This window comes from Aotus nancymaae, unplaced genomic scaffold (genome assembly GCF_030222135.1).
Source record: "Aotus nancymaae isolate 86718 unplaced genomic scaffold, 86718_ANA_hifiasm-v0.15.2.pri h1tg000014l, whole genome shotgun sequence".
Classification (NCBI taxonomy): Eukaryota; Metazoa; Chordata; class Mammalia; order Primates; family Aotidae; genus Aotus; species Aotus nancymaae.
In genome coordinates this window covers 123,030,041-123,055,600 of record NW_026988425.1, presented here as the reverse complement: position 1 = coordinate 123,055,600, position 25,560 = coordinate 123,030,041, and the positions used below count along the sequence as shown (strand labels likewise).

Here is a 25,560-nt window from a genome sequence, read left to right as displayed (position 1 = left end):
GACCATCCTGGTCAACATGGTGAAACCTCGTCTCTACTAATACAAAAAATTAGCTGGGCATGGTGGCGCGTGCCTGTAATCCCAGCTACTCAGGAGGCTGAGGCAGGAGAATTGCCTGAACCCAGGAGGCGGAGGTTCCGGTGAGCTGAGATCGCGCCATTGCACTCCAGCCTGGGTATCAAGAGCGAAACTCCGTCTCAAAAAAAAAAAAAAAAAAAAAAAAGAAGAAGAAAAAAAAAAAACAACTGACTGAATAGAAACAGACTATAATTACAAATTACCCTCTATATTTCCCATCTAGGTATTCATAAGTACTCTCACATTCCTAGTCAAGAAAATATACTATTTTGCCTATTCTAACAAGAAGTGTAGAAAAAAAATCGCTATACTCTTATTTCATTATATAATAGAAACTAACAGATAACAAAAAAACACAAGTTAAATAAATGAATGAATGTGTTGAGGGAGGTGAGATTTCTAGTCTTTTTAAGCCAATTAAAGACCACCTTCACTTTCAGAACTTACTATTTATTCACTCCTGATTGGGTTACCTACCTGGAACTAATATCAGCTAGTCATAAAAGTAAGAGGCTGAGAATCAGATGAGGTAGTTCACTGGCTGGTGGCATCCTTGATCCCTTCATGAAACTATTTACCAGCTTTACTACAAATGGTCCAAGCCCCTCAGTTGTAGTGGTACCCTAGTTTCCCAACCAGGTCAAAAACATTCTGATAGCCTCCTCTCCTAAACCCACTGTACTTAAAGCTCTTTTAAACATGAGGCTCAAAGTCCTTAAGACTCCAGGTCTCAGCTGTGTATGGTAGTTCAAGCCTATAATTCTAGCACTTTGGGAGGCTGAGGCAGGAGGACTGCTTGAGTCCAGGAGTTGTGACCAGGCTGATCAAAACAAGACCCTGTCTCTATTAGAAAAATAAAAAAAAAAATTAGTTGTGTTTCCTGGCTTGTTCTGTAGTCCTAGCTCCTCAGAAGGCTGAGGTGGGAGGATTCCTTGAGCCTAGAAATTTGAGGTTACAATGAGCAATGATCACACCATTATACTTCCAGCCTTGATGACAGTGAGGCCCTCTCTCTTTAAAAAACCAACAAACAAAAAACCAAAAGACTCTAGGTCTTTGGAAATCCTTTTCTAACCCTGACCAATCTAATGTGCTTCAAGCAGCAAAAACAGTTGAGCACAGTCTCCACCCTTTAGTAAAATCTGACTTTTGAAAACCACTGTTAGAAGACAGTTTCAGGTGCAATCTCACCAACAGTGTCATGTCCTTAGAGGACTGACATTTTATACTTTGTACTGTCCACATTATATTAACTACTTGTAATAGCAAAACAGACTCACTAACTTCTGCATCAAATCCATTCATTGGCTTTACATGAAAAACCAAAGCTTTCCTGGTGCAGCTACTAATCCTTCCCATGTCCTCAAATCCTCTTTGGTATTTGTTCTGCCAGGGAAGGAGGTCTCTGGAATCTTATCACTACACTTTCGTAAACCTTAAAGACTTATAAAAGTTTTCAACCAATTCCTGAGAAAGGAAAAAGGGGATTATGCCTTCAAAATTTATAAAAGTTTAATTATCAATTACCTAATATTAAAACTATACAATTTTAAACTTGTGAAAGCCTCATCCCTTTCAGAAACTATTTCTCTGTAACTAGCTGGGTCTAAGACAACAATCCAATTTTCTTTAGCAATGAAAACAAATGAGATTGGGGGTCTAGATCTAACCCACTTGAGGAAATGTGCCAATTTTCAATTATTCACATCATGTCCCTTTTACCAGTGGCAATAAAAAACTAATTTGGGCTGGGTGTGGTGGCTCATATCTGTAAAGCACTTTGGGAGGCTGAGGTAGGTGGATTGTTTGAGCCCAGGAATTTGAGACCAGTCTGACAACATGGAGAAACCCTGTCTCTACTAAAAATACAAAAATTGGCTGGTGTGGCATGCGCCTTTAGTCCCAGCTACTCGGAAGGCTAAGGTGGGAGAATCACTTGAGCCTGAGAGGCAGAGGTTGCAGTTAGCCGAGATCACACCACTGCACTCCAGCCTGGGTGACAGAGCAAGACCCTGTTAAAAAAAACTAACCAAACAAAAAACCAATTTGATGAACAAGATGGTTTGAAATTTGTTTACAAAATTTACATCTCAATTCTACCAAGTATAAAATATAAAGTAATGAAAGGTGTAAGATAGCAAAAACTTACTTTCGAGTTGCTAACTAACCTAGATCAGGTTCTCAACCAATCTCAACCATGATTTTGCCCCCCAGGAAACATCTGGCAATGTCTAAAGATAATTCTGATTGTCACAAGGGGGGCTGCTATTGGCATCTAGCGACAAGGAATGTTGGTAAACATGCCACAATGCACAGAACAGTCCCTCACAATAAACACCTGGCCCAAAATGCCACTAGTGCTGAGACTGATAAACATTTTTATTTTTAATGCTCCATTAGAAAGCTGTGGAAATTCTGATGTCTGAATAGAAGCTTTTTTTGTTTTTCTAATTTCTAGCTTAACAACTAGGCAGGAGATAATGGTGGGAAAGAAAGCAGATAAAAAGTTCCTTTTGTTCTCTAATTTCGAACTATCATATATAAGTAACAGAATGTTAAATAAAAAACCTAATCATAGTATTAGGTGGTATGTACTATATTAAAAAGTATATGAAATATGGTTTACAATCAAATTCCTACTCTTTAGGAATTTGATTGTAAACCATATTTACAATAATGCTTAAAAATGAACAAAGAAAACAATACAACTTTAAAACTGTATTACCGAAGAATCCCATCTTCGTGAGTTGAATTAGGTAGGACACCATCAGATGGACTGACAGGTAAATCCACATCTGGTTGCCCAACTTGAGCATACACAGGCTTTGGTTCTAAGAAAAAAAAAATTAACTGAGTAGGTCTCACTTTAGAAAAACATGGAATAATGTAAGCAACCAGTGAAATAACCAAATAAAAAGACTTTCTCTCTCACTCTTCCTCTCTCTATATATATGAATCATAAAGTTCAGAGAACCTGAACAGGAAGGTATCTACCATATATATTAGAGAGTACATTTTATAGTAATAAATTCTAAAGTCTTTATAACAAGTAGGTATGTTACACGGTCACCTGTGTTTTCCATAATTCCAGCAACCAGAATTTGAAAAATCTGTTCTCTAGTGACAAATAACAAAAAATAGATATGAGAAGAGAGAATCCCTACATTTAAGACTGCCAAAGTAGCTAACTTTCCTCATTATAAAATTTGTTTTTAAATAACCACTCAGCAAGCAGAGCAAGACAGAAGATCTGAGAAAAGGAAGTGAGACATCAGAAACAAAATCTCCAGGCCTTCCAGGCAATCGATCTTAGAACCTTGCAGATTCTTATGTTTTGTCTTCACAGGCAGCTTTAAAAGGATGCTTGGGTCGGTTGCAGTGGTTTGCACCTGTAATCCCAACACTCTAGGAAGACAAGGTGGGAGGATTGTTTGAGGCCAGGAGTTGGAGACCAACCTGAGCAACACTCCATCTCTCCGGAAAAAAAAAACAACAAACCCAGAAAGTCCCAAACAGCCAGGTGTGGTGACGCACACCTGTAGAAGGGAGGATCAGGTGGAAACACAGCTAGAGCCCAGGAGGTTTGAGGTTACAGTGAGCTGATCACACCACTGCACACCAGCTGGGTGAGAGAGTGAGACTCTGTCTCAAAAAAACCCAAAGAGAATGAATAAATAAAGGTATACTCAATAAAATGGAAATAATAGTAATTGCATGTTTAAAATCTTCTGTAAACGCTAACAACTACTTTATTCTAATTGCAAATGTTTATTGAACTTAGTGTTTTGTTATGCTTACCTGGAAGAGAAGGTGTTTGTTTCTCATTTCTTTCAACTGTAACTTCTTCTACTATTTTAGGTGTGTGATCGTCGGCATGCTTTACAGGAGTTGAGACAGCCCCAGGTTTAGAAATTCTCTCTTCATCTCTGCTCCGGTGACTATATGTCATTAAAATAAAAAATCAAGAGCATAAGAATAATTCTGGAAATCATCCATAAGAGAACAGTATAAGAGGCAATACAACTTCAAAAACAATGACAACCTGCTGTTACCAAAGTATTATAAAAACCTAGTAATTAAAACTACAGTAGCATTACCACAAAAAAACTGAACAGATTAATGTAATAAAATCGAAAATGAAGAAATATATCTACAATAGCAAAGTTTATTATGGAAGCAGCATTCCAAAACTGTTGGAGAAGAAACAACATTTAACAAATAGTGTTCGAACAACTGTCCACAAATGTAGAAAAATTAGATCCCTATGTATAACAATGGTAAAAATAAACTGGTTTCAGATGAACTCAAGTCCTAACAAAAAAAAAGTTTAAACATTCATATAATCAGTAGAAGTCTTTTAAAGTAGACTCAATGAAACCACAGTATATCAACAAAAGTGATTACATAAAAATAAAGTAGATGCAAATAATTGGGAAAAAGATATAATACTGGGTTGAACTAAATGAAATGAGAATTCTTTGGTTCAAATAGCTCAGTGTTAACAATTTCATATAGTTTGATCAAATATAAATGTTGACTATGTATTGACCTATGCAACATATATAAGAATTTAATACTTAAAAAAAGAAAAGACAGGCATAATGATTCACATCTGTAATTCCAGCACTTCGGGAAGCCAAGGCAAGAGGACTACTTGAGCCCAGAGTTTGAGACCAGCTGGGCAACATAGCAAGCACCAGACTCGGAGGAAAAAAAAAAAAAAAAAGGTAGAACGGAGCCAGGCACTGTGGCTTGAACATGTAGTCCTAGCTATTTAAGAGGCTGAGGTGGGAGAATTGCTTGCGCCAAGGAGTTCGGGGCTGAATTGTCACTGGCTTTACAAGTAGGGCTCTCATTCCATATATAACACAAAATTCCCGGAAGTATTTTTATCTTTGGCTAATTTGTTTACTCCATTGCTAATTACACCTTTCTGTCCTGTGATACAATTATAACTTTAAAGGCAATTAGTCTTCAAAAACAACATTTCATATGAATAAATGAAACTTACACCACTCTATTCAATTTTTCATACAATTAATATTCGAAAAAGTACTGCTCTTTTTAGTGCATTTCCATTATCTACCAAAAGATGGAGGCATTATTCAATAATAAAGATCTAGAACAGTGCTGTTTAAGAGAACTATAAAATGACCTGATTATGTAATTTAAAATTTTCTAGAATCCATGTTAAATAAGGTAAAATCAATGTATAAGTTTTATTAACTCAATGTATCTAAAATAGTATTTCATCATCTAAGTTATTAATGAGGTATTTTACATCTTTTGTGCATTAAGTTTTCAAAATCCTATGTGTCTTTGATACTAACAATACAACTCGATTTGGACTGTCCACATTTCAAATGTTCAACAGTCACATGTGGCTAGTGCCTACGGTGTTGGACAACACAGATCTAGAGTTACAGCACAAAACAAAACAACCAACTTTTCCGAACATTAAGATGTTGTGTCACAAGCAAATATGACTATGAAGTCAAGACAAAATCTGAATTTACACATGAAATTAGTCAATAATCAGTGGCAATTATTGAAAGAAATTGGTGAGGTTGTGATAATGAATCACATTTTCCCCAAACCTTCCTCACATAATTCCTTTTTTTTTTTTTTGAGTCAGGGTCTCACTGTTGCCCTGGCTGGAATGCAGTGGCACTGTCATGCTTCACTGCAGCCTCAACTTCCCAGGTTCAAGCAATCCTTCCACCTCAGCCTCCAAGAGTAACTGGACTACAGGTGCATGCCACCACACCCTGCTAACTTTTTCTACTTTCTGTAGAAAAAGTTAAGTTCCAGCTGGGCCTAAACTTCTGGGTTCAAGTGATCCTCCTGCTTTGGCTTCCAAAAGTGTTGGGATTACAGGTGCAAACCACCATGCCTGGCCCTTCCTCACATAATTCTATCCTAATGGCTCTCAATACTTAAGCCTAAAAAACGTGTACTTTTTTTTTGCTATTATGAGGAAAGCTTTCTGTAAATATCATGTGTTTGGAGTCAGACTCATGTTTACATACTCTAGGTCCTAGTGGCCTAGAAGGAAACTTTTGGCATTTTAAGGTACTCAAAACCCTCTTAAGGGGAATTCTGCTTTTCCCCAGAAGGGTAAGACCAATTTTGTTTTTTTTCGTATTAACTTGCACACAACAATCTAAAGGTAATGACCTTGTTACCTAGAGCCTCTGAGGTAGTTAAACGCTCTAGGCAAGACAGCTGCTAGACAAAGATGGACTGGAAAGGAGTATCCGAGAGACTCTGTTTTTATAACTCATACGAATGGACTCACTGTAAACAGAGCCTTCTTTAGGTCTTACCCAATCAAATGTGTGACCAGGGCAGCCGATTAATACACACTCGATTAGATTAGCAAGGAGTAACATGCTGTTTCAAGTAAAAAACTTTGGGTGTGAAATCACAACTATTTGGAGCCATTTAGTATAGGTAGTGGGCAGGCAGCATGTCAGTACAGGGTCCTGGGGAGATACCGTAGGAGAGAGGGTGCGTCCCCTCAGCATGCTCCTGCAATGCCTAGCATGCTAGAGTACTCAGTGGCCAGTAGCCCGCCCAAGAGACTCCTTCAAATGGTTCTACAGTGTGAAGTCTCCCCAGCACATGTGAGTACAAACACTGTGCAAGTTCATCTGGTGCCACACCACAGCAAATTCTCGGCCACTCAGTGAGACACAGTTGTGCCCTTTCCAAGAGCTAGAGCTCTCAGCCCTGAGGATGGGTGGGTAGGAGCCTCTTCCTTTGGCACTCTATCTCAGGACCAAGGGGAGAAGCTGCTCCTTCTATCTGCGGTTCTTAATCTTCTGAGCTCTCTTCAGTTCTTACCAGCCAATCCCTCATTACTCCCCTGTTATATTTAATTTCTTTACATTCAACTTTCTCTGTTCATGGAAACTACTGTCTCCTGATTGATAAGATATGCCAGGTGGCCATTTCATGATGCTTTCCCTCATACTTCTAGCTCTACGAACACCTTTCCAATCAACTCATCCTTCTTTAAAAAAACCCTTAATACAGGAAAGAAATGGAGGGCTGAACATTCACTCTAGTAGAATGTCCTTTTATAAAGCCAACTCACCATTACAAATTAAAGACTTGTCCTACAAAAACGGATTTACACATACTTTTGCCAAGTTCATTAATTGCATAAGGTAGGCAAGAACAACATAATTTAGGTTGAAAACAAAAGCTACGTACTCATCCCTTTAAAAGGTATTGGATTATCTCACCCGAAATTAACAATAAAAATATGCTAAGAATTGAAGTTAACCGTATTCCAAAGTTTTTTTCCACTGACAGGAAAATTTCAGCCTGGAGGGCTCTATTGCAGATGAGACAGAAAAGTGAAGGGATACTCCAGTTTCATACTTAGAATGTTGCAATCCTCTAATTTGGAAACAAATATGTACACACTGAAGTTCCTCCTTCACAGCAATTAAAAGATTGTCTCTCTGCCCTCATACCCAGAGAAGTCTAGGGATAAGAAAACAAGAGATCCAGGGCTGGTACATGGGAACAAAATAGGAAAAAGCTGCCCAGGAAGTATGCTGAGAAGGCAGGAGAGTAATTCCCTTAAACCCACCTGGTCATTCTGTAAGCTCATTTCCCACAATGTGAATCTGTCCTTTACATATAATCTATTTTCTAAAACATGTATGTGTTCATGAGCATGCTTCTGAAAAAATCTGAGTCTATTTCACTGTGATATGGTTTTAGGTAGTCATTTGGATATATGTGCTTGTGGAGCTTATTTGGTACCTGCTTATCTCAAACATTCATCTATTAATCTAGCCCATCCGCATTAGAAGAAAAATAGATCTGCTGTTCAAAAGTAATATTCATAGATATGGACAACTTTTAGTAAGAAACAACTGAGGAAAGCCCAAGAGAACTCTTTGTTCACTTAAAGAATTGTATTGTTCTACCTTCACTGGTGGCATAACGATTATTCCGTACTCCAACTAATACTTATGAGTAAAATAGCACTTTGTGCAGTTTATTTGGTAGATTTTGTAGCAGGAGACCAATGTCACAAATCTTATTTATTAGGATTCTCTAAAAGACAAGAGGATTGTCTCAAATCTTATAAATCTGCAAGTAAGATTTTTTGTACATTTACTATTTTTATACATATAGACAAGTGGAACAGTCCATTTTTAAAATACTATACTTGTAGAAGAAAACAAGTCTCAGCTGATGAAGTAAACACAGTTTATACTTTTACTTTTTATTTTCATAGTATTTGAGACAGGGCCTTGTTCTGTCACCCCGGCTAGAGATCAGTAGTGTGATCACGGCACACTGCAGCCTCAACCTCCTGGGCTCAAGCAAGCAATTCTCCCACCTCAGTCTCCTAAGTACCTGGGATCACAGATGTACTGGATCAGCATGCTCAGCTAAATATACTTTTTTTTTTTTGAAAGAGAGTCTTGCTCTGTCACCCAGGCTGGAATGCAGTGGTGTGATCTCGGCTCACTGAAACCTCCGCCTCCAGGGTTCAAGTGATTCTCCTGCCTCAGCCTTCCAGTAGCTGGGATTATAGGTGCATGCCACCACGCCTGGCTAATTTTTGTATTTTTAGTAGAGACAAGGTTTCATCATACTGGCCAGGCTAGTCTTGAACTCCTGACCTCAAGTGATCCTCCCACCTCAGCCTCCCAAAGTGTTGGGATTATGGGTGTGAGCCACCGCGCCCACCCTACTTTTCTTTTTAAATACAGGATATATGGTAAATATTTAAGCCTGCCTTTCTGTTATTGGATCTATAATCTTCTCTTAAGTGCTAAAATCTAACAGCAATCACTGAAACACTGGGGTTTCCATTAACTAGAGAAATGTTATCAACTAAAATCTTGCCTCCTCTGGCCCCTCACGAAAGCACATTGAAAATAAAATCTCAGATTGTAATGTCAATGAAGTAACCTAAAATTCCAGTGAACTTAAAATACAAGTTGGTTCACAAAAGTTCAGGATGTCATCAATATTCTACTTATTTTGAAATGTTAGATAAAACGTATTAGCAAAAAAGCGTTTAATAATATTTCAAGTAATAAACAACATTAAAAAAAAAAAACATGTTATCTCTAACCAAAAATTTTTTTTTTGGAGATGAAGTCTTGCTCTTGTCACCCAGGCTGGAGTACAATGGCACAATCTTGACTTACTGCGACCTCCGCCTCCTGGATTCAAGCAATTCTCCTGCCTCAGCCTCCCGAGTAGCTGGGATTACAGGCGCTTGCCACCATGCCCGGCTGATTTTTGTAATTTTAGTAGAGATGGGGTTTCGCCATGTTGGCCAGGCTGGTCTTGAACTTCTGACCTCATGATCTGCCCACCTCAGCCTCCCAAAGTGCTGAGATTGCAGGCATGAGCCACTGCGCCCATCCCTACAAATTTTTTTAAATCGAAAAAATTCTCTTCTGGATCTCCAAATCACTTTCTCTTTTGCTCTTCATGTAATGCAGCCACATGGGCTATACTGCTACTCTTCCAACAGGTCGAGTTTCCATCTCAGGAGCAGTAAGTACATACTTTGCATTATTCCAGAATGACCTTCACCTATCAGGTTCTGTCTTCCCCAGCTCAAAATGATGTGACCTCAGAAAAGCCTTCTTCCCCAAGCCTGTTATCTCACACCGTCCCCTCCCACTTCACTATCATACTACCCTGATTCTCTTTATAGCATTACTTTTTCATGTTTTCAAATTTATGTATTTGCTTTCTTCATTTGGATATAAGCTTTATATTCAAATGATGGCAGGGATCTCACCTCAGATTGCTCAGGACATTTATCATCACATGCAAGTAACATATATGTGATATCAGTTAAGTATATGACAAAAGAAGAATGGGCACGATGGCATCCACATTGCTGGTAAACTCTTTCAACCTTCACTACAGAAGGAACATTCACTGTGGTGCCTGTTGATCACTCAGAACCAAGCACATCAGTCATGGTGTAAAGGTACAGGAGCCATGGGAAAGAAGTTATTGATTCGTTAACCACTGAGATACTTAATGAATCATATCTTTCTAACTGGCACCCTTTCTATCTTTCACAGATGAAAGGGAAACAGAAAAAAGAAAAAAAAGAAGAAAAAAAAAAACAAAGGTAAAGAACCTTATGGTGTGTCTAAAAAAGAACACACAGTAGTATCAACACCATATTCACTACCAACAATATATGTAAGTCTTCTTGAGAATAAAGCACCTATCAAATTGGAGTTATGAAATCTGTTTTGTTTAGACAAAAGACTAACACCAATGATCAGTAAATAAAATCTGAAATTCACCAGTTAGGGTATATACCCAGAGGAATATAAATCATTCTATCATAAAGACATATGCACACAAGTGTTCACTGCAGCACTATTCACAATAACAAAGACATGGAATCAACCTATATACCAACCAATGACAGAATGGATAAAGAAAATGTGGCATATATACACCATGGAATACTATGCAGCCATAAAAAAGAACAAGATCATGTTTTCTGCTGGAACATAAGTGGAGCTGGAGGCCATTACCCTTAGCAAGCTAACGTGGGAACAGAAAACCAAACACTGCATGTTCTCACTTATAAGTGGGAGCTAAATGGTAAGAACTTATGAACACAAAGAAGGAGAACAACAGACACTGGGGTCTACTTTAGGGGTGGGAGGAGGGACTACAACAGAAAAGATAACTATTGGATACTGGGTTTAATACCTGGGTGATGAAATAAGATGTACAACAAACCCCAATGACACATGGTTACCTATGTAACAAACCTGCACATGTACCCCTAAACCTAAAAGTTAAAAAAAAAAAAAAAAAAAAAAGAAATTCACTAGTCAGAAGATGGTTACCTCTCCACATCTGAAATAGAAAAAAAAAAAAAAAGCTCATCAATATTAGGATGTTTCAACAATTAATTTTTAGCCTACTGGCAAAGCTGCACAGCTTAAGCATCCCTTGCCTGAAATACTTGGGAACAGAACTGTTTTGGGTTTCAGATTTTGGAGTATGTGCATCATACTAGTTACCCACTGAGCAGCCCTAATCTGAAACTGTGAAATCTGAAATGCATTTTCCTTGAGTGTCATGTCGGCATTCAAGTTTTGGATTCTGGAGCATTCTGGATTTTGCATTTTCAGATTAGCTAAGCTTAACCTGTATGTAAGTTCCAGAGAAAATTAAGCAATATGTGACAGAAACTATATACAGTAAGATGAAAGAATATTTATAGTTCTCAAATGTTGAAGAAAACAATTATAAAAAGGTAAGAGGAAAAGTTGTGTAAATAAAAAAACTAGATCTTTTAATTTAAAAGCTAAGACCACATAAGGACATTTTAGTCAAAAATGGACCCCACAGACAAAGGTGGTCCCACAAGATTAAAATATTGTAGTTTTACTGTCCTTTCTTGTGTTTAAGATACATAAATGCTAACTGTTGTTACAACTGCCTACAGTATTCCGTACAGCAACATGCTGTACAGGTCTGTTGTAGCCTAGGAGCTGTACTGTATACTCTACTGGTGTAGCAGACTCTACCACCTAGGTTTGTCTTAAGTACACTCTATGATGTTCACTCAAGGATGCATTTCTCAGATGGTATCCCCATCAAGTGACACATGACCACACATTATATGCTCTACCTGCATGTATATTTGGACTTACTCAGCACTCTTAGAAAACTCATAATGTGGAGTGGATTGTATAGATAAGAGGTTTTGATCCCAAATATATGATCTTAAGTTGGCCAAACACGAATTTAGGCTAAAAATTTGATTCAAAAAATTCAGTTTTACTACCAAGTATTTGCTATATCATAAGCTGTATCAATGCTGACACAATGTTTAATTTAGAATTTAGTAAAGGCATTTCTCAGGAGGACAATGAATAAAGAGATTAAATAACTGTTACAAAGTTTCAACCTTCTCAAAACACTGCTTTTCACCTCAGAAGCAATCATTTTCATAAAATGAATTTGCTAAATACAAACTGGACTGTTTTTCTATTTGTGGAAACACATTCCCTAAACACTTTAGAAAACAGTTCAGGCCTTAGATGATCTCTGTCAGTTTCAGGGAATGAATGTAACAAAATGTAAATGGGTAGAATGCAAAATGTAAATCTTAATAATTCAAGTTTTCCGCAATTCAATTTTATTCTGTTAGTCTGATCTTTTACTGTAATAGAATCTTTTCAATAATGTACCTGCTTATGACTAATCATAGTCACTTTTATAAAAATTCATAAAACAAAAAAGGTAAACATCTGCTGTTTGCCTAGAGGGAAACATAAAATGGATCTGTTAGAATAGCTGTAAAAATGAGGAAGAGTACAATGTAACCAAGCAGAGGCTTAGATCATACCCTGCAAATCAAATACTCTCTGGTTATGCAGGGACTACAGGTAGATTAGTGAATCAATCTTTCCAGTGATACCCACTCAGTATCATGAAGAAGCAGTGCCACTATCGACTGTGGCCTCTCGCAGTATTCCCAGCTCCTACAGTGCAAGTCTTGACCCACAGTGGGCTCTGCAACAATACTAAGTAAAATGCAAAACAAAGCAAACAAGCCCAGCAACAAGCATCAAGATATAAGAAAACCAGTGTAATAATTTTCCCTAATGTCTTTGAATTTAAAAACAAAGCAAAACTATTTTAACATTCCAGACCAAGCATTTGGAAACTTTTTCTGTAATTGACTCCCTCAGCCATATAGTCTCTCTTGTAACTTCTCAATTATACCATTGTGGAATGGGTTTCCAATAAAACTTTATAAAACTAGGAGGCTGGATTTAGCCCACAGGCTGCAGTCTGCCAACTCCAGTTGTAGACAATAGTGAGGGTACTTTGTTCATCTAATTATAATGAAGAACAAGCTTGTGTGTTTTTCTCAGAATTCTCTCCATATGTTTGCTCTCTAAGAAAAGAATATCACACAGAGGAACCTAAGTAGGTCATGACAACAATGGAACTCTTGTGGATTTTAGTTTCCTGAAGATTAAGTAGTAATTAAGCTACGAAATTTCTTTTTCTACACCAGTAAGGTCAAAGATTTGGGTCAAAAAGCCAACAGTTTTAATCCTGGCCCCAATCCCATGTCAACAACATAACCGTGGACTTTATCACAACCTTTCAATTTTAGTTTGTTTAAATACAGAATGAGGAAATCTCAGAGCAGATGAGAAAGCACATTTGGAAATTCTAACTTATGATACTATTATTACTACTATGAATCACCACAATAATTACAGTAGCGAACATGTGCACCAGGTATTGTAATAACTAATTTCTCACCATTCTATAACATATGACCTGCCTGCTTCACTGCAGATGGGGATGCTGAAACACAGAGGTTTCAAGGTTATGCAAGTTACCAATGGCAGACTGGGACTTGAATGCAGGAAGTCTGGCTCCAAAGTCTTAAGAAATCACTATATTCTATCGCTTCTAACAAAATGAAGATGAAGAGGTTATTATTCTCAGCAGATAATCACACATCCTAAAAATATACAAAAATATTCAGCAATCTAGGAAGAGAATAGGGCAAGGCTAATGTTTGCCATGATAGACTTCCTTTTACATTCAAGTGAAACTTTTCTCACAGAGACCAAGACATTTTTGTATCGCTTCTTTAAAGATAATTTAAATACAATTTATAAAACAAAAAGACACTTATACAGCCAAAATTAAGTAACAAAAGCAAACGACTATATGGAAGCCCGATACTGTTTTTTTTTTTAACACTAGCATTTTACTCTCATAATGTATGTAAGTTATTTCTCAAAATGCAGGGCATGCTCTAAATTAAAACTCCACAGTTACAGGATTTGAAGATTAAACTTTAGGGTGGAAATGAAACCTTTAAGCAACTGGTACTATTTATATCTTGTCTGTAGGCAGATTACTAAATTTTCAGGCATTAAATTCTCACCACAAAAATATGAAAAGAACCTGAAGAGTTTTTCCTTCTGTGCTTGAAGTACTATATTTGATTTTATATACTATACTTTCTAATCAGTAGTTTCCACAGCCAGTAGTGTACAGAAGAGAAAAATACCAGGAGCTCAAAAACAAACAAACAAACAAAAAAAAACAGTTGATCCTTGAAGAGCATGGGATTGAACTGTGTGTGTCCACTTATACTCGAATTTTCTTCCATCTCTGCCACCCACGACACAGAAAGACCAACCCCTCCCTCTTCCTCAGACGACTAAATGTGAAAACAAGAATGAAGGAAATGAGGGATGAAGAAAAGTGAGGATGAAGACCTTTATGATGATCCACTTCCACTTAACAGTAAATGTATTTTCTCTTACGATTTTTTAAATTAACTTTCTTTTCTTTAGCTTACTTTAAAAGCATACAGTACATAATACATCTAACCTAAAAACTTTGTACTGTTTATGTTATCAGTAAGCCTCCAGTCAACAATAGGCTGTTAATAGTTAAGCTTCTGGGAAGTTAAAAATCACAGGTGGATTTCTGACTGTGTGTTGTGAGTGGGAGAGAGGTGTTGGTCCCTCTAACCCCCAGGTTGTTTGAGGGTCAAATTGCCTCAGTCTCAGATGAACTGAAAGCAACCCCAGAAGTCTATATTTTTAAAAGCTCCCATATTACTGGTGCTACCAATGAGAATACTTAAGATTCCTAGGAGAAATAAAACATCACAATATAATACAAAAATAGTAATTTTAGGGGGAAAACACCCTCAACTTTTAAGATAAGGCTACAGATTCTAAATGTTGAAGAAATCTAAATGAACAAAGTAGATACCAAAAAGAATTTTCTAGGATTTAGAATTTGTTTACAATCCAAACTAATGGCCAAATATTTGAGATTTTGATTAAGATTGTTTTATTTAAAAGGAAAAATCATGTCCAAATTACTTGAGATAAGCCTCGTTTCTAGCTGAGTCAGGGACGTTAAAATTTCAGCTGCTCCCATGAATCATGAAAGGTGTTGTATCACTGTGCATGCATGTGTTTCAGCAGTAATCCTTTTCCTGATAACATCTATGCTGTGTTAGGAAGATTTTTAGAACTGCAGCAATTAAAAATCATCATCAGTTATAAGATTAGCCAACTTTACATGTAACATGCCATAATATTCCTTTAAAAAATCATTACATCCTTAAAACAAACACAAGGGTTCTTATAATTTAGAAATCCAAGTTTGAAACTTAGAAATAATCAGCTTCACAAATATATTAAAACTACATTGGATACAACATTAGCAACCATATTTATAGCTCTTACAAGTTATCCTCTTACTAGTTCCCATTTTAGTAGAATGCCAAACACTTTTGTGAATATAATTTTTTTTTTTTAAATATGGACCACTTCATGAATTTGTGTGTCATCCTTGTGCAGGGGCCATGCTAATCTTCTCTGGAATATACAGTTTTAACTACTGTGTCACTATGGTTTTTACAAACTTTAAAAAAAAGCTCTCTCTTGGCGAGGCACTCCTCCCCTCTTACTTCCCCCTTGCCTCTTCACCTTCCTAGAAGAATGTGCTCCCTGTTAGCCAGTCCTCCCAGTTCTCGGCCTTCTTTCCAAATCGTTTCTCTTAGCAATGTTATTGACTTCTATGGCTTCAGTTAACACTTCTATGCAGGTTAAGTCTCAATTCAACATCTCTAATCCTAAATAATCTCTTCAGATCTAGACCCAAATTTACTTTTTCTTTCCAGCTTTGGACAAACAAAGATAGTATCTATTAAAGATATACAACAGTGATATTTGCTTTGATATACATATTCAAATGATGACCCCAACCAGGTTAACATATCCATACCTCACATACTTTTCTTAATGTGTGTCAAAAGAATACGTTAAGATCTACTCTCTTAGCAAATTTCAAGTATACATTATTAACTCCAGTTACCACCCTGTAAATTAGGTCTCCAGAACTTATTTACCTTATAATTAAAACTGTGTACCCTTTAACCAACATCTCCCCATTCCTCCCTGCCCCCAACCCCAGCATTCTACTGTCTGTGTCTATGAGTTCAACTTGCTTAGGTTCCACAGTAAGTGAGGTCATGCAGTGTTTGTCTTTCTGTGTCTGGTTATTTTACTTAGCACAATCCCCTCCAGGGTCATCCATGTTGTTCCAAATGGCAGGATTTCCTTCTTTTTAAAGGCTGAATCATACTTCATTGTGTGTGTAAAAACATATGCCACATTTTCTTTATCCCTTCATCTGCTGATGGACATTTAGGTTGACTCCATATCTTGGCTACTGTGAATAATACTGCAACAAACATGGGAGTGTAGATCTCTCTTTGAGACAGTGATTTCATTTCCTTTGGGTTATGTACCCCGAAGTGGAATTGATGGATCATGTGGTAGTTCTAGTTTTAATTGTTTGAGGAACCTCCACATTGTTTTCCAGAATGACCCTATCAATTTACATTCCCATCAACAACATATATGGGTTCCCTTTTCTTCTCAATTGTCTCTTCAGCTCTGGACTCATGTTTCAAGTGATCTTCATTGGGACTGCAGTTAACCATGGGTCAGCTGGTGGCCTATAGAGCTTTAGGAATCTCCAGAAATTGTATGCAAATTGCTGTGTGTATGTGCACATGTGCATTTTTCTGGAGAGAAGAATCAATTTTCTTCAAATTCTCAAATGTACATGTGACTCCAAAGAAAGACAAACTCAGGTAGGTCACATACTACCATTATACCAGATCCTTTGGCATAAATATTAGTGTTTTGTTTTGTTTTGTTTTTGAGAAAGAGTCCTGCTCTGTCATCAAGGCTGGAGTGCAGTGATGCAATCTCAGTTCACTGCAATCTCCACTTCCTCGGTTCAAGCAATTCTCCAGTCTCAGCTTCCTGAGTAGCTGGGATTACAAGAGTGTACCAACACACTTGGCTAATTTTTGTATGTTTCAGTAGAGACAAGGTTTTGCCATGTTGGCCAGGCTGGTCTTCATCTCCTGGCCTCAAGTGATCTGCCTGCCTTGGTCACCCAAAGTGCTGGGATTACAGGCCTGAGCCACCATGCCCAGCCAACACTAGTGTATTTTTAAAAGTCCAGGTTAATGTGTTTATTAAAGGACTTCTATAGTTAACTTTCCCAAGTAGTAGATTCCTAAAGCTTGCTAGCATCTTCTAATGCAATAGTAGGGCAAACTGCAGCTGTGGATCAACTGTTTTTGTAAATAAAGTTTTATGGGAACACAGTCATGCCCCTTTCATTTACGTATTGTCTATGGTTGCTTTTGCAGTTGAGCAGTGACAAGGAATGTATGGCTTGCATGACTGACATGTGTTTACTATCTGGCCCTTTAAGGAAAAGTTTGCTGTTATTTTAGATTTTAAAAATGTCTAAATTGAGAAAGATAGACTTAATCTTGAATAATCAAAAGAAATCCATCTTTTAATTGTATTTGTAATGTCAGATACTGGTATCAAGCAAACAAAATCTCTTTATTTTAAAAGGTAGAGTGTTCTTACCTGCCATTGCTCGCCTGCTGTGGAGAGTGTCTAGAATGATCAGAAGGCTCTGACCGCTGGTCAGGAGATCGTGACCGGCTGCAGCGGGGAGGCCTATCATGTGACCGACCAGAATGATCTGATGCTAGTGACTGAATTTCTGAAATGTCTGTTAAACAAACAAAAGAGTGCTACTTACTTTGCCACAAAAATAATCACAGTCAGTATAAGGTACTCCAGTGGTAATGAAGATAAGCTAGTAAGTATAATTACATATAAAATGGAAAAGTGAAGCATTAATTTCATCAGCCAGTAATCAAATCAATAGTGGTGAGCTGTCTACAGGGGGAAAAAAAAAATATGTATGTATATATAACTCTCAGATTCTGAAGGTATTTGGTTTGTAGAAAATTCTCATTTTATTCAAAGATGTCTAATCTCCCTAGTATTTTAAGAAACTACGTCACTTAGAGGGAACCTTCAAACAGAATCACACTCACCGTCTCTCTCGGAGGCATTAGCAGAGTGGATGCTGTCAGAAAGATCAGGGACATTCAACAGCGTAGCGCGTTCATCTCTCTGAACTACCATTTTTAATTTGCCTTTAGACCTCTCTATCAATGTCTTTGCATCTGTCAATGACATATTTTCTGTCACAGTACCATTTATCTGCAACAGAAAATAAATTACAGGTTAAAAGTAAATGGTAAAATACAAATGTTAACTTAGTTTGCTATAAACAGGAATATCCAAACCATTTCTTTCTATAAGAACCAAAATAGTCTCTTTATACTTTTCTAAACTATCAGAGTATTCCATCTTTGTGAGATAAAATCTTTACCGCACTGTTGCTGTCAGAAAAACTCAAATTAGCATCCCCTAACACCTTCCCAAAAGCCTGTCACTTTCTATTACTTATAAACAAACAAACAAATAAACATTTCAAAGATATATAGAACCAATTATCAAAACTTCTTAATGTGTAAAACAGACACACACCTATCTACAAAGTAGTACCTAATGGTGAATGACATTTATCTTAGGATGACCCTGTGAAACCTGAAGTATCAGTGTTAACATGTAATAATGCATAAAGGCAATTTATATCCCTCACCCCCAAACACTGATTTTTAATTCTCTTTTGGCAAAATTGCTTCAAACAAGAGCACAAACTACATGGTAACTCTAGAACTTGTTTTCTATTTCAGTTCATTAAAATATAAGAATATGACTATACCTTCAATACAACATCACCTTCTTGAATATTGCCATCTCTTGCTGCCAAACTATCTTGTGAAATTTCCTTAACAAATATATGGCTCGCCAATCGAAGACCATATTCTGAAATAATATTATTAGATGTTTTTAGTGTTACATCCTAAGGCGCCTAAATAGATTTTACAAGTGTACAACTAAACTAATAACCACTGCATAGAGTTTTTAAGTACAACCGAGAAAAAGAAATTTTCTTGGCCGCTCTGCAAATAAGACATTCCCTCTGATTAGCAAATCTGCAATGTCTCCGTGAAAGCAAAGTGTAAATGTACGGTTCAAATGAAGGACGGATACCCTGTGCTCCCATATTACTGAAAAGGAGAAACGCCCCAAGAAGACACTGTTTCTTTTTGACCAAGCATTGATACACTAGCTCTTCAGAATGCTTAAGGAATATAATTTTCTTTCAGAGACAGGGTCTCACTATGTTGTGATGCTGGACTTGAATTCCTGGGGTCAAACAACCCTCCTGCCTCAGGCTCCAGAGTAGCTGGGAATAACAAACATGTGTCACACTATGCCTCGCTAGAAATAGAATTCTAAAGAGTAAACTGCTTGAGGTTTGAAAAACTTTGAAAAGATTGACTACTTTATTGATGGCTATTACCATGCATACACTATTTCTATTTTTCACAGCTCTGAGACCAAAAATTTTCTGATTCTACACCCCTCTAACACTGGAGAGACATATATAGTAGCATATACTAAGTATGAGTGCAAAGGCTTACAACCAGTCAGACTGATGTGGGCAGAACATGTAATGCCAGTCCTCTCCTTTAAACAACCAACAAAGTGTCCAAGAGTGAGGACATCGATTCTGTCTGTGGGTAATGATATGGTGAAAGTTGAAGAAATTACTAGCAGAATCCAGAGAACTGCCCAGGTTCTTCCAACAGCTGCAGAAAAATACATTTTAAGAAAAATAAGACCAATGACTACATCTATCAATATACTAAGGATTGCCCCTGGTTCTGTGGAGAGTCTTACTGCATTAAAAACAAAACTAAAAACCAAGATGGAAAACAGAAAATTGTTTTTAACATGGAATAAATCAGCAGACCTACAACCTAAGTGTCTAAAAATTACAACAGAGTTACAGTTTAACTTAAAACAAACATTCAGGCTGGGCGCGGTGGCTTATGCCTGTAATCCCAGCACTTTGGGAGGCCGGGGTGGGCAGATCACGAGGTCAAGAGATCAAGACCATCCTGGCCAAGACGGTGAAACCCCGTCTCTACTAAAAAATACAAAAATTAGCTGGGCGTGGTGGTGTGCGCCTGTAGTCCCAGCTACTCGGGAGGTTGAGGCAGGAGAACTGCTTGATCCCAGGAGGTGGAGATTGCAGTGAGCCGAGGTTGTTCCACTGCACTCCATCCTGGCGCCTGGCAACACAGCAAGACTCTGTCTCAAAAACAAACAAACAAACAAAAACATTCAAAGAGGACTCACAGGCAGAAATAGAATCAGGGTAAAGAAAATGCCCTATTAGGAGATACAGGCAAGGAGTAAGGCAGTCAACCATATGGTCACTACATCACAGAAGGATGAAGTATTGGTTAAAAGACTTCTTCAAGATTAAATACATATAAATGACCATTACACAGATGACCCAAAATATTCCTTGCACATTAGTTTATTCATTTATTCTAAATATTTCTTGGGGGTATATATCAACTAGGTACCAGGTACCAGGAATAAGGGAGAAAGCAGCAAATGAGATAGTTCCTGTACTCTGGAAGTTTACAGAGTCAGTGAAAAAAAAGGATGATAGCATAGCAACTGCAAATGCTAGTTCAGAGAGCAGAAACAAAAGATTCTGCATCTACTAGGGGATCAGAGAAGGCCTCCCTGAGGAAGAAATACTAAAGCTAAAACTTTATGAAAGATTAAAACTAAATCTGAAGGGTTTGTGTGGGAGGGGATGTACGGGGTGAGTGCTAGCTGAACAGTTCAAAACAAATGCACCGAGTTATGAAGAAAAAAACCTGGTGGATTTAATGAAGTCATAAGTCTAGTGTAGCAGAAACTGAGAATTAATGAAGAAAGGGGCTAAAGAGTAAGAAGTGTCACACAGGATCCTTCATCTACGAAGAAATCTGCGGAATCAACTTAAAGGGATCCAGGAGACAACCTATGAGACCAAATGAGTCTCTGTAAGAGACGACAGTGGCTTGGAAAAGGGTGGAGGCAGTGGAGAAAGAGTGGGATGAGTAAGAGTGGTACTCAGAAGCGAGGACATTCACCATCCAAGAGAAAAAAAGAGATGTCAAGGGTAACTAACCATGTCATCTGGGAATGGCCTGGATAAATAGAACACATTCAATAGAATACTTCATGAGAAATACAAAGAAAAATTTTAAGAGAGAGATGTGTTTCATTTGAGATGTGCTGTGTTTCAAGGACCTACAGGAATATCTAAGTGAATATGCCTAACAGCTAGAACATAAGAGTGTACAGATTTGGGCTGGAGAAAGAAGTTCTGCCATTACCAGCAGTGACTGGAAACAGGGGAACAGATGAGATTGCCTAAAGAAATTGTTATTCAACCTGAGGGAAAGAAAAAAAATATTAAGTGGAAAAAAAGATTCTAGGAGAGAAACTGACAGAATGTTATAAAGGGCAGGGTGAGGAGAATGAGTTTGCAAAAGATACAGAAAGAAAGGTGGGGGGTTAAATACCAGAAAGAGGCAGTACTACCAAAAGACGACTTTATTTTTAAAAATAAGGCATGGTTAACCATGTGAGATGATACTGAAAAGACAAGCAAGCTAGAGACTGAAAAACTTCTATTAGATTTAGTGTGAACATTTTTGGGGGAAGACGGGGAAAGATGCTAGACCAGAGAGGGTTGAGAAGTAAGGGTGAAACGAAGTAGAAACAGCAAATGTCGAGAACTTCACTGAGAAGTCTGCTCTAGAGTGGGGGTAGGGAGTACTACCCAGGAGATATGCCAAGCGTTAAGGCAGATCAAAGTAAGGCTTGATAATATTCCTACTGTAATGCCCTTTGTATCAAAATAATCAGCCATGCACACCCAAAGGAAGAGGAAGTCACAGTCAGATCCATTTTTTATCAAATTTAATAAGTATGAGGGAAAGCAGCTGAGCTTCAGTTTCAGAAACTTCAAAGAAATCCTGCATTATAGAGAAACGTGTTATAAGGGGTTCTTTTCGTTTAATTCTTCCATTTAAAAAAACAGTCTGGAGTGAGGGGGAAGAAGTCCCAGCAGGGTGCAGTGGCTTCCCACCTGTAATCCCAGCACTGTGGGAGGCCAAGGCAGGTGGATTGCTTGAGCTCAGGTGGATGAAGTTTGAGACTAGCCTAGCAACATGGCAAAACCCCTCTCTACCCAAAATTTAAAAATTAGCTGGACATGGTGGCGTGCACTTGCAGTCCCAGCTACTAGGGAGGCTGAGGTCGGAGGATTGCTTGAGCCCAGGAGGCAGAGGTTGCAGTGAGCTGAGATCATACCACTGCACTCCAGACTGGGTAACAGAGCCAGACCTTGTAACAACAATAGCAAAGTCCCAGGATTTCTCTCCATGATTACACTACTAACAGTTAAGAAAAACATTGAATTTCAATTTGGTGATGGTGTGACATTTCTTGTTAGCATAATTTGTATTTGGCTGTTCTCATCACAACAACAAATCCAAAAGCCAACTACTGGACAATTCACTTGAAGTCCTACCTGTTCCAATAGAGAAAATGAACAGTCCCTGAAGCCTGTCATAACAGGATTTGACTTACAGCAATAGAACACAAACACTAAGACAACAAGGCAAAGACATGAAGAGACAGCAACTGTACTTCTCATTAAAATTGTTTTAAATTTTCATGAGAAAATAACACTAAGAGTTAGCAGAGAATACCTTCATTTTTCCGGGATTTCACCAAGGTGACTTTGGTAGGTTTGGCAGGCTGGCTGGAAGCCACTGACCGCCTGTCTGATCGTGGAGACAAGCTCCTCTCTCTACTTGCACTTCTCTCCCTCGGCCACATTTTCTCACTCCTTCTGTTAACCACACCACTCCGGCTACTTCTTGGATCATGTATTTCGTCATCATAACTATCTTCTTCATTATCAGATACTGGTTCAGGATCAGGACGACTTACTGGTATTTGAACTTTCTTCTTCCTTCTAATTGTCTGCAAGTAAAAAAGGTTACAAAACAAGCTGACTGATTTTCATATACATAGGTTCAGTTCCAAAGAGAAAGGAACATTACATGTCTCTTGTCCCATATTAATTATGAACCAGCGAGAAACAATACACAAAAAACCACAACAAACTGCTAAGGAATACATTTCCATAAAGGCTGTGTTTTCTGCTCTCCTGGTAAACAGATCTGGTTAAGCACAAATTAGAAAGAATGGGCCTAAAAACGTCTTTATTTACTTCACACAGAAAGCTCTTCCTGGTGTAATAATCACAAGCTTACAGGGAAACTAACAACTGCTGGTGGTCTGAATAAAAAGGACAGCACTGTATTCTAATGTCATCAAATATATTCTAGGTGCTACCAAAACTACAGCAAACTTCCAAGTCTAAGTTGATTCCTTAAAACGTTTTAAAATGTATCAGTATCAAGGCACACAATTGCCCCAGACCTCTAAGAGAGAAGTTTATTCTACAGCCACACTAACATTCAATAAAATTTTGGCGCTAATGAACTCAGCTGTACTTCACCAACACAAACTGCTTTCAGTCTCTGGATCTCTCCAATTTGTACTTGCCCTCTAGGTGCAAATTCTTCCCTCTGGCATTCTTTTCTCAATGACTCTGGTAACTGGCTCTGTACTGTCTGTCCGCTTATTCCTTCACTCTCTGCAAGCTGAAGATCTACATGTATTACACCTGCTGATGAAGTGGCCCTGTAATCCGTGGACTACACTTTGCCTTCCCACAATAGCGTACGTTTGACCTCACTGTAGTTCTGCAAGATCTTCTTGTATATTACTCCTTGTCTTCTACTTCGGACACAAACTTTTCATTATCTTATTTCCAATTCCTTCACCCTCTCTTATTCTCCGTTCATTAGTTCAATCCTGGTTTCACTTGCATCCCTCCCCCAAGTTTGCACGAGACATCCTACTGCTGTATTTAAATGACTTTCTATTGACCCCTCAAATCATCTGCCACGACAAACTCCAGTCCTGTATTACCTTCCCTTCCACACTTTGCTGATTAGGCCCTCTATAAATTCATTTTACAGAAGTCTTGTTCTTGTTCAGCAATCCTTTTATCTACATCTTGTTGCCTCTCGATTAAATTTAATAATGCAGGTATTCCACAACCATTCTTCAAGATCCGAGTCACTCAGCCTGCTTTAAGAAGATCAGTGCCATTTTACCCCCACTGCCCTCCTAAATTTTTTCAGTATCTCATTTATTTGATTCTCCTTCCTTTTGGCCTCAAAGACCAAGGTGATCTTCTTCCTGGATGAATGAAACCCCTGTATTTGCACTCTCATTCTTATCCCTACCTACCTCTAAGACTGTTTTCTTCAACTGCCATACTCCAGGTTACCTGTAACTTCAATCTTTTATTTACCTAAAATCTATCCTCTGCCTACTAAGCTCCCAATTAATCTTCTATTTCTCTGTCTTGCTATTCACCTGCATGTTAGCATCTTACCTCTTCTTCAAAGGGCTGCTCGAGAAACAGCAGAGGCCAGCACATGTGAAAAGGAGGACAGCCAATGCCCTGTTAGGAACTGAAAGAGAAAGGCTGCCCTTCCCATCTTGGGGCAACCACAGCTGAGGTCCTTATCAGGAAACATTTTCTGTGAAGCACTCCTAATGCTAGCTGCCTGCTTTTACATCTCACCTCTAACATACTGTAGTGGAAGCAACATATTACAGTGGAAGCAATACGAGGTATTAGTATTTTAATCTTCAGTTCCTCCCTAGTAATGAACAAAAACAAAGTTATCAGATGAGCACTCATGGCTTTCCCTATCATTCCTGCAAGAGAGTGCCTCTTTGGGATTCTACTGTACCTGACCTATCAACCTCAGATGATGTGCATTATATGGTTATCAGTATGTATACCTATCCAGCCCACTAAGATTCCAGTTCCTTGAGACATTCCTTAGCATGCATTTAACTGTACATATAATACAATGCTTTATCTAGTAGGTGCTTACTTTACTGAAAGGTATCCAGTCCTATTATGATTCTCTACTTAAAAGTATATAAACAAACGTGAATAATATTTAGTAGGTATGATAACTAAGCTTCATTTTAACACTGAAAAATCTGAAATAAAAATGTTTAGGGAAAAAAATTTCTATTCAAAACAGTTCAGCTTAACTGAAGACTCAAATATAAAATAAACAAAATGACATCATGTAAGAAATGGAATAAAATACAAGAGAGGCTTCTGCAACTAAAAGGCTTTTGGAAACATGACACCAAGGCAGAACCAATAAAGTGAAAGTCTCACAGACATGACAAAATAAAAATTAAAACTTCAATGCTGTAACAAAATGATACAAAAATAACAAACACAACTTACATTCACAAAAGCAAGAGGATTACACATGAGGTATGTATGACAAAAGGCCAATAATCTGACTCCATAAAACACTCTAGTATGATCATCACCATCATATAAATGTAAGGGACATGAACAGGTAAATGAAAAAACAAATGGGGAGTAATACACCATAAAAGATTCAAATCCACTTGTGATTTAAAATGTTTCCTTTGAAACACCTGTTTAGTTTATCAGCTC

General features: G+C 37.8%; 1 protein-coding gene and 1 non-coding gene across 7 annotated transcripts in view; both read right to left on the bottom strand.

The window, feature by feature from the left end:
* Window positions 1-25,560, bottom strand: part of TJP1 (tight junction protein 1) — a 246,987-nt gene that overhangs the window by 35,973 nt on the left and 185,454 nt on the right. For all 6 annotated transcript variants that reach the window (XM_064376314.1, XM_064376315.1, XM_064376316.1 and 3 more), the window contains 6 exons: window positions 22,694-22,970; window positions 18,784-18,887; window positions 18,047-18,215; window positions 17,568-17,715; window positions 3,877-4,016; window positions 2,804-2,909 (listed from right to left, as the gene is read on the bottom strand). In XM_064376314.1, coding sequence (XP_064232384.1) covers window positions 2,804-2,909; window positions 3,877-4,016; window positions 17,568-17,715; window positions 18,047-18,215; window positions 18,784-18,887; window positions 22,694-22,970 — 944 coding nt within the window. The remainder of the gene's footprint in view (window positions 1-2,803; window positions 2,910-3,876; window positions 4,017-17,567; window positions 17,716-18,046; window positions 18,216-18,783; window positions 18,888-22,693; window positions 22,971-25,560) is intronic.
* LOC135274970 (U6 spliceosomal RNA) lies at window positions 15,423-15,529 on the bottom strand. Its single transcript, XR_010342710.1, has one exon. It is a non-coding gene; the product is annotated as a U6 spliceosomal RNA (small nuclear RNA).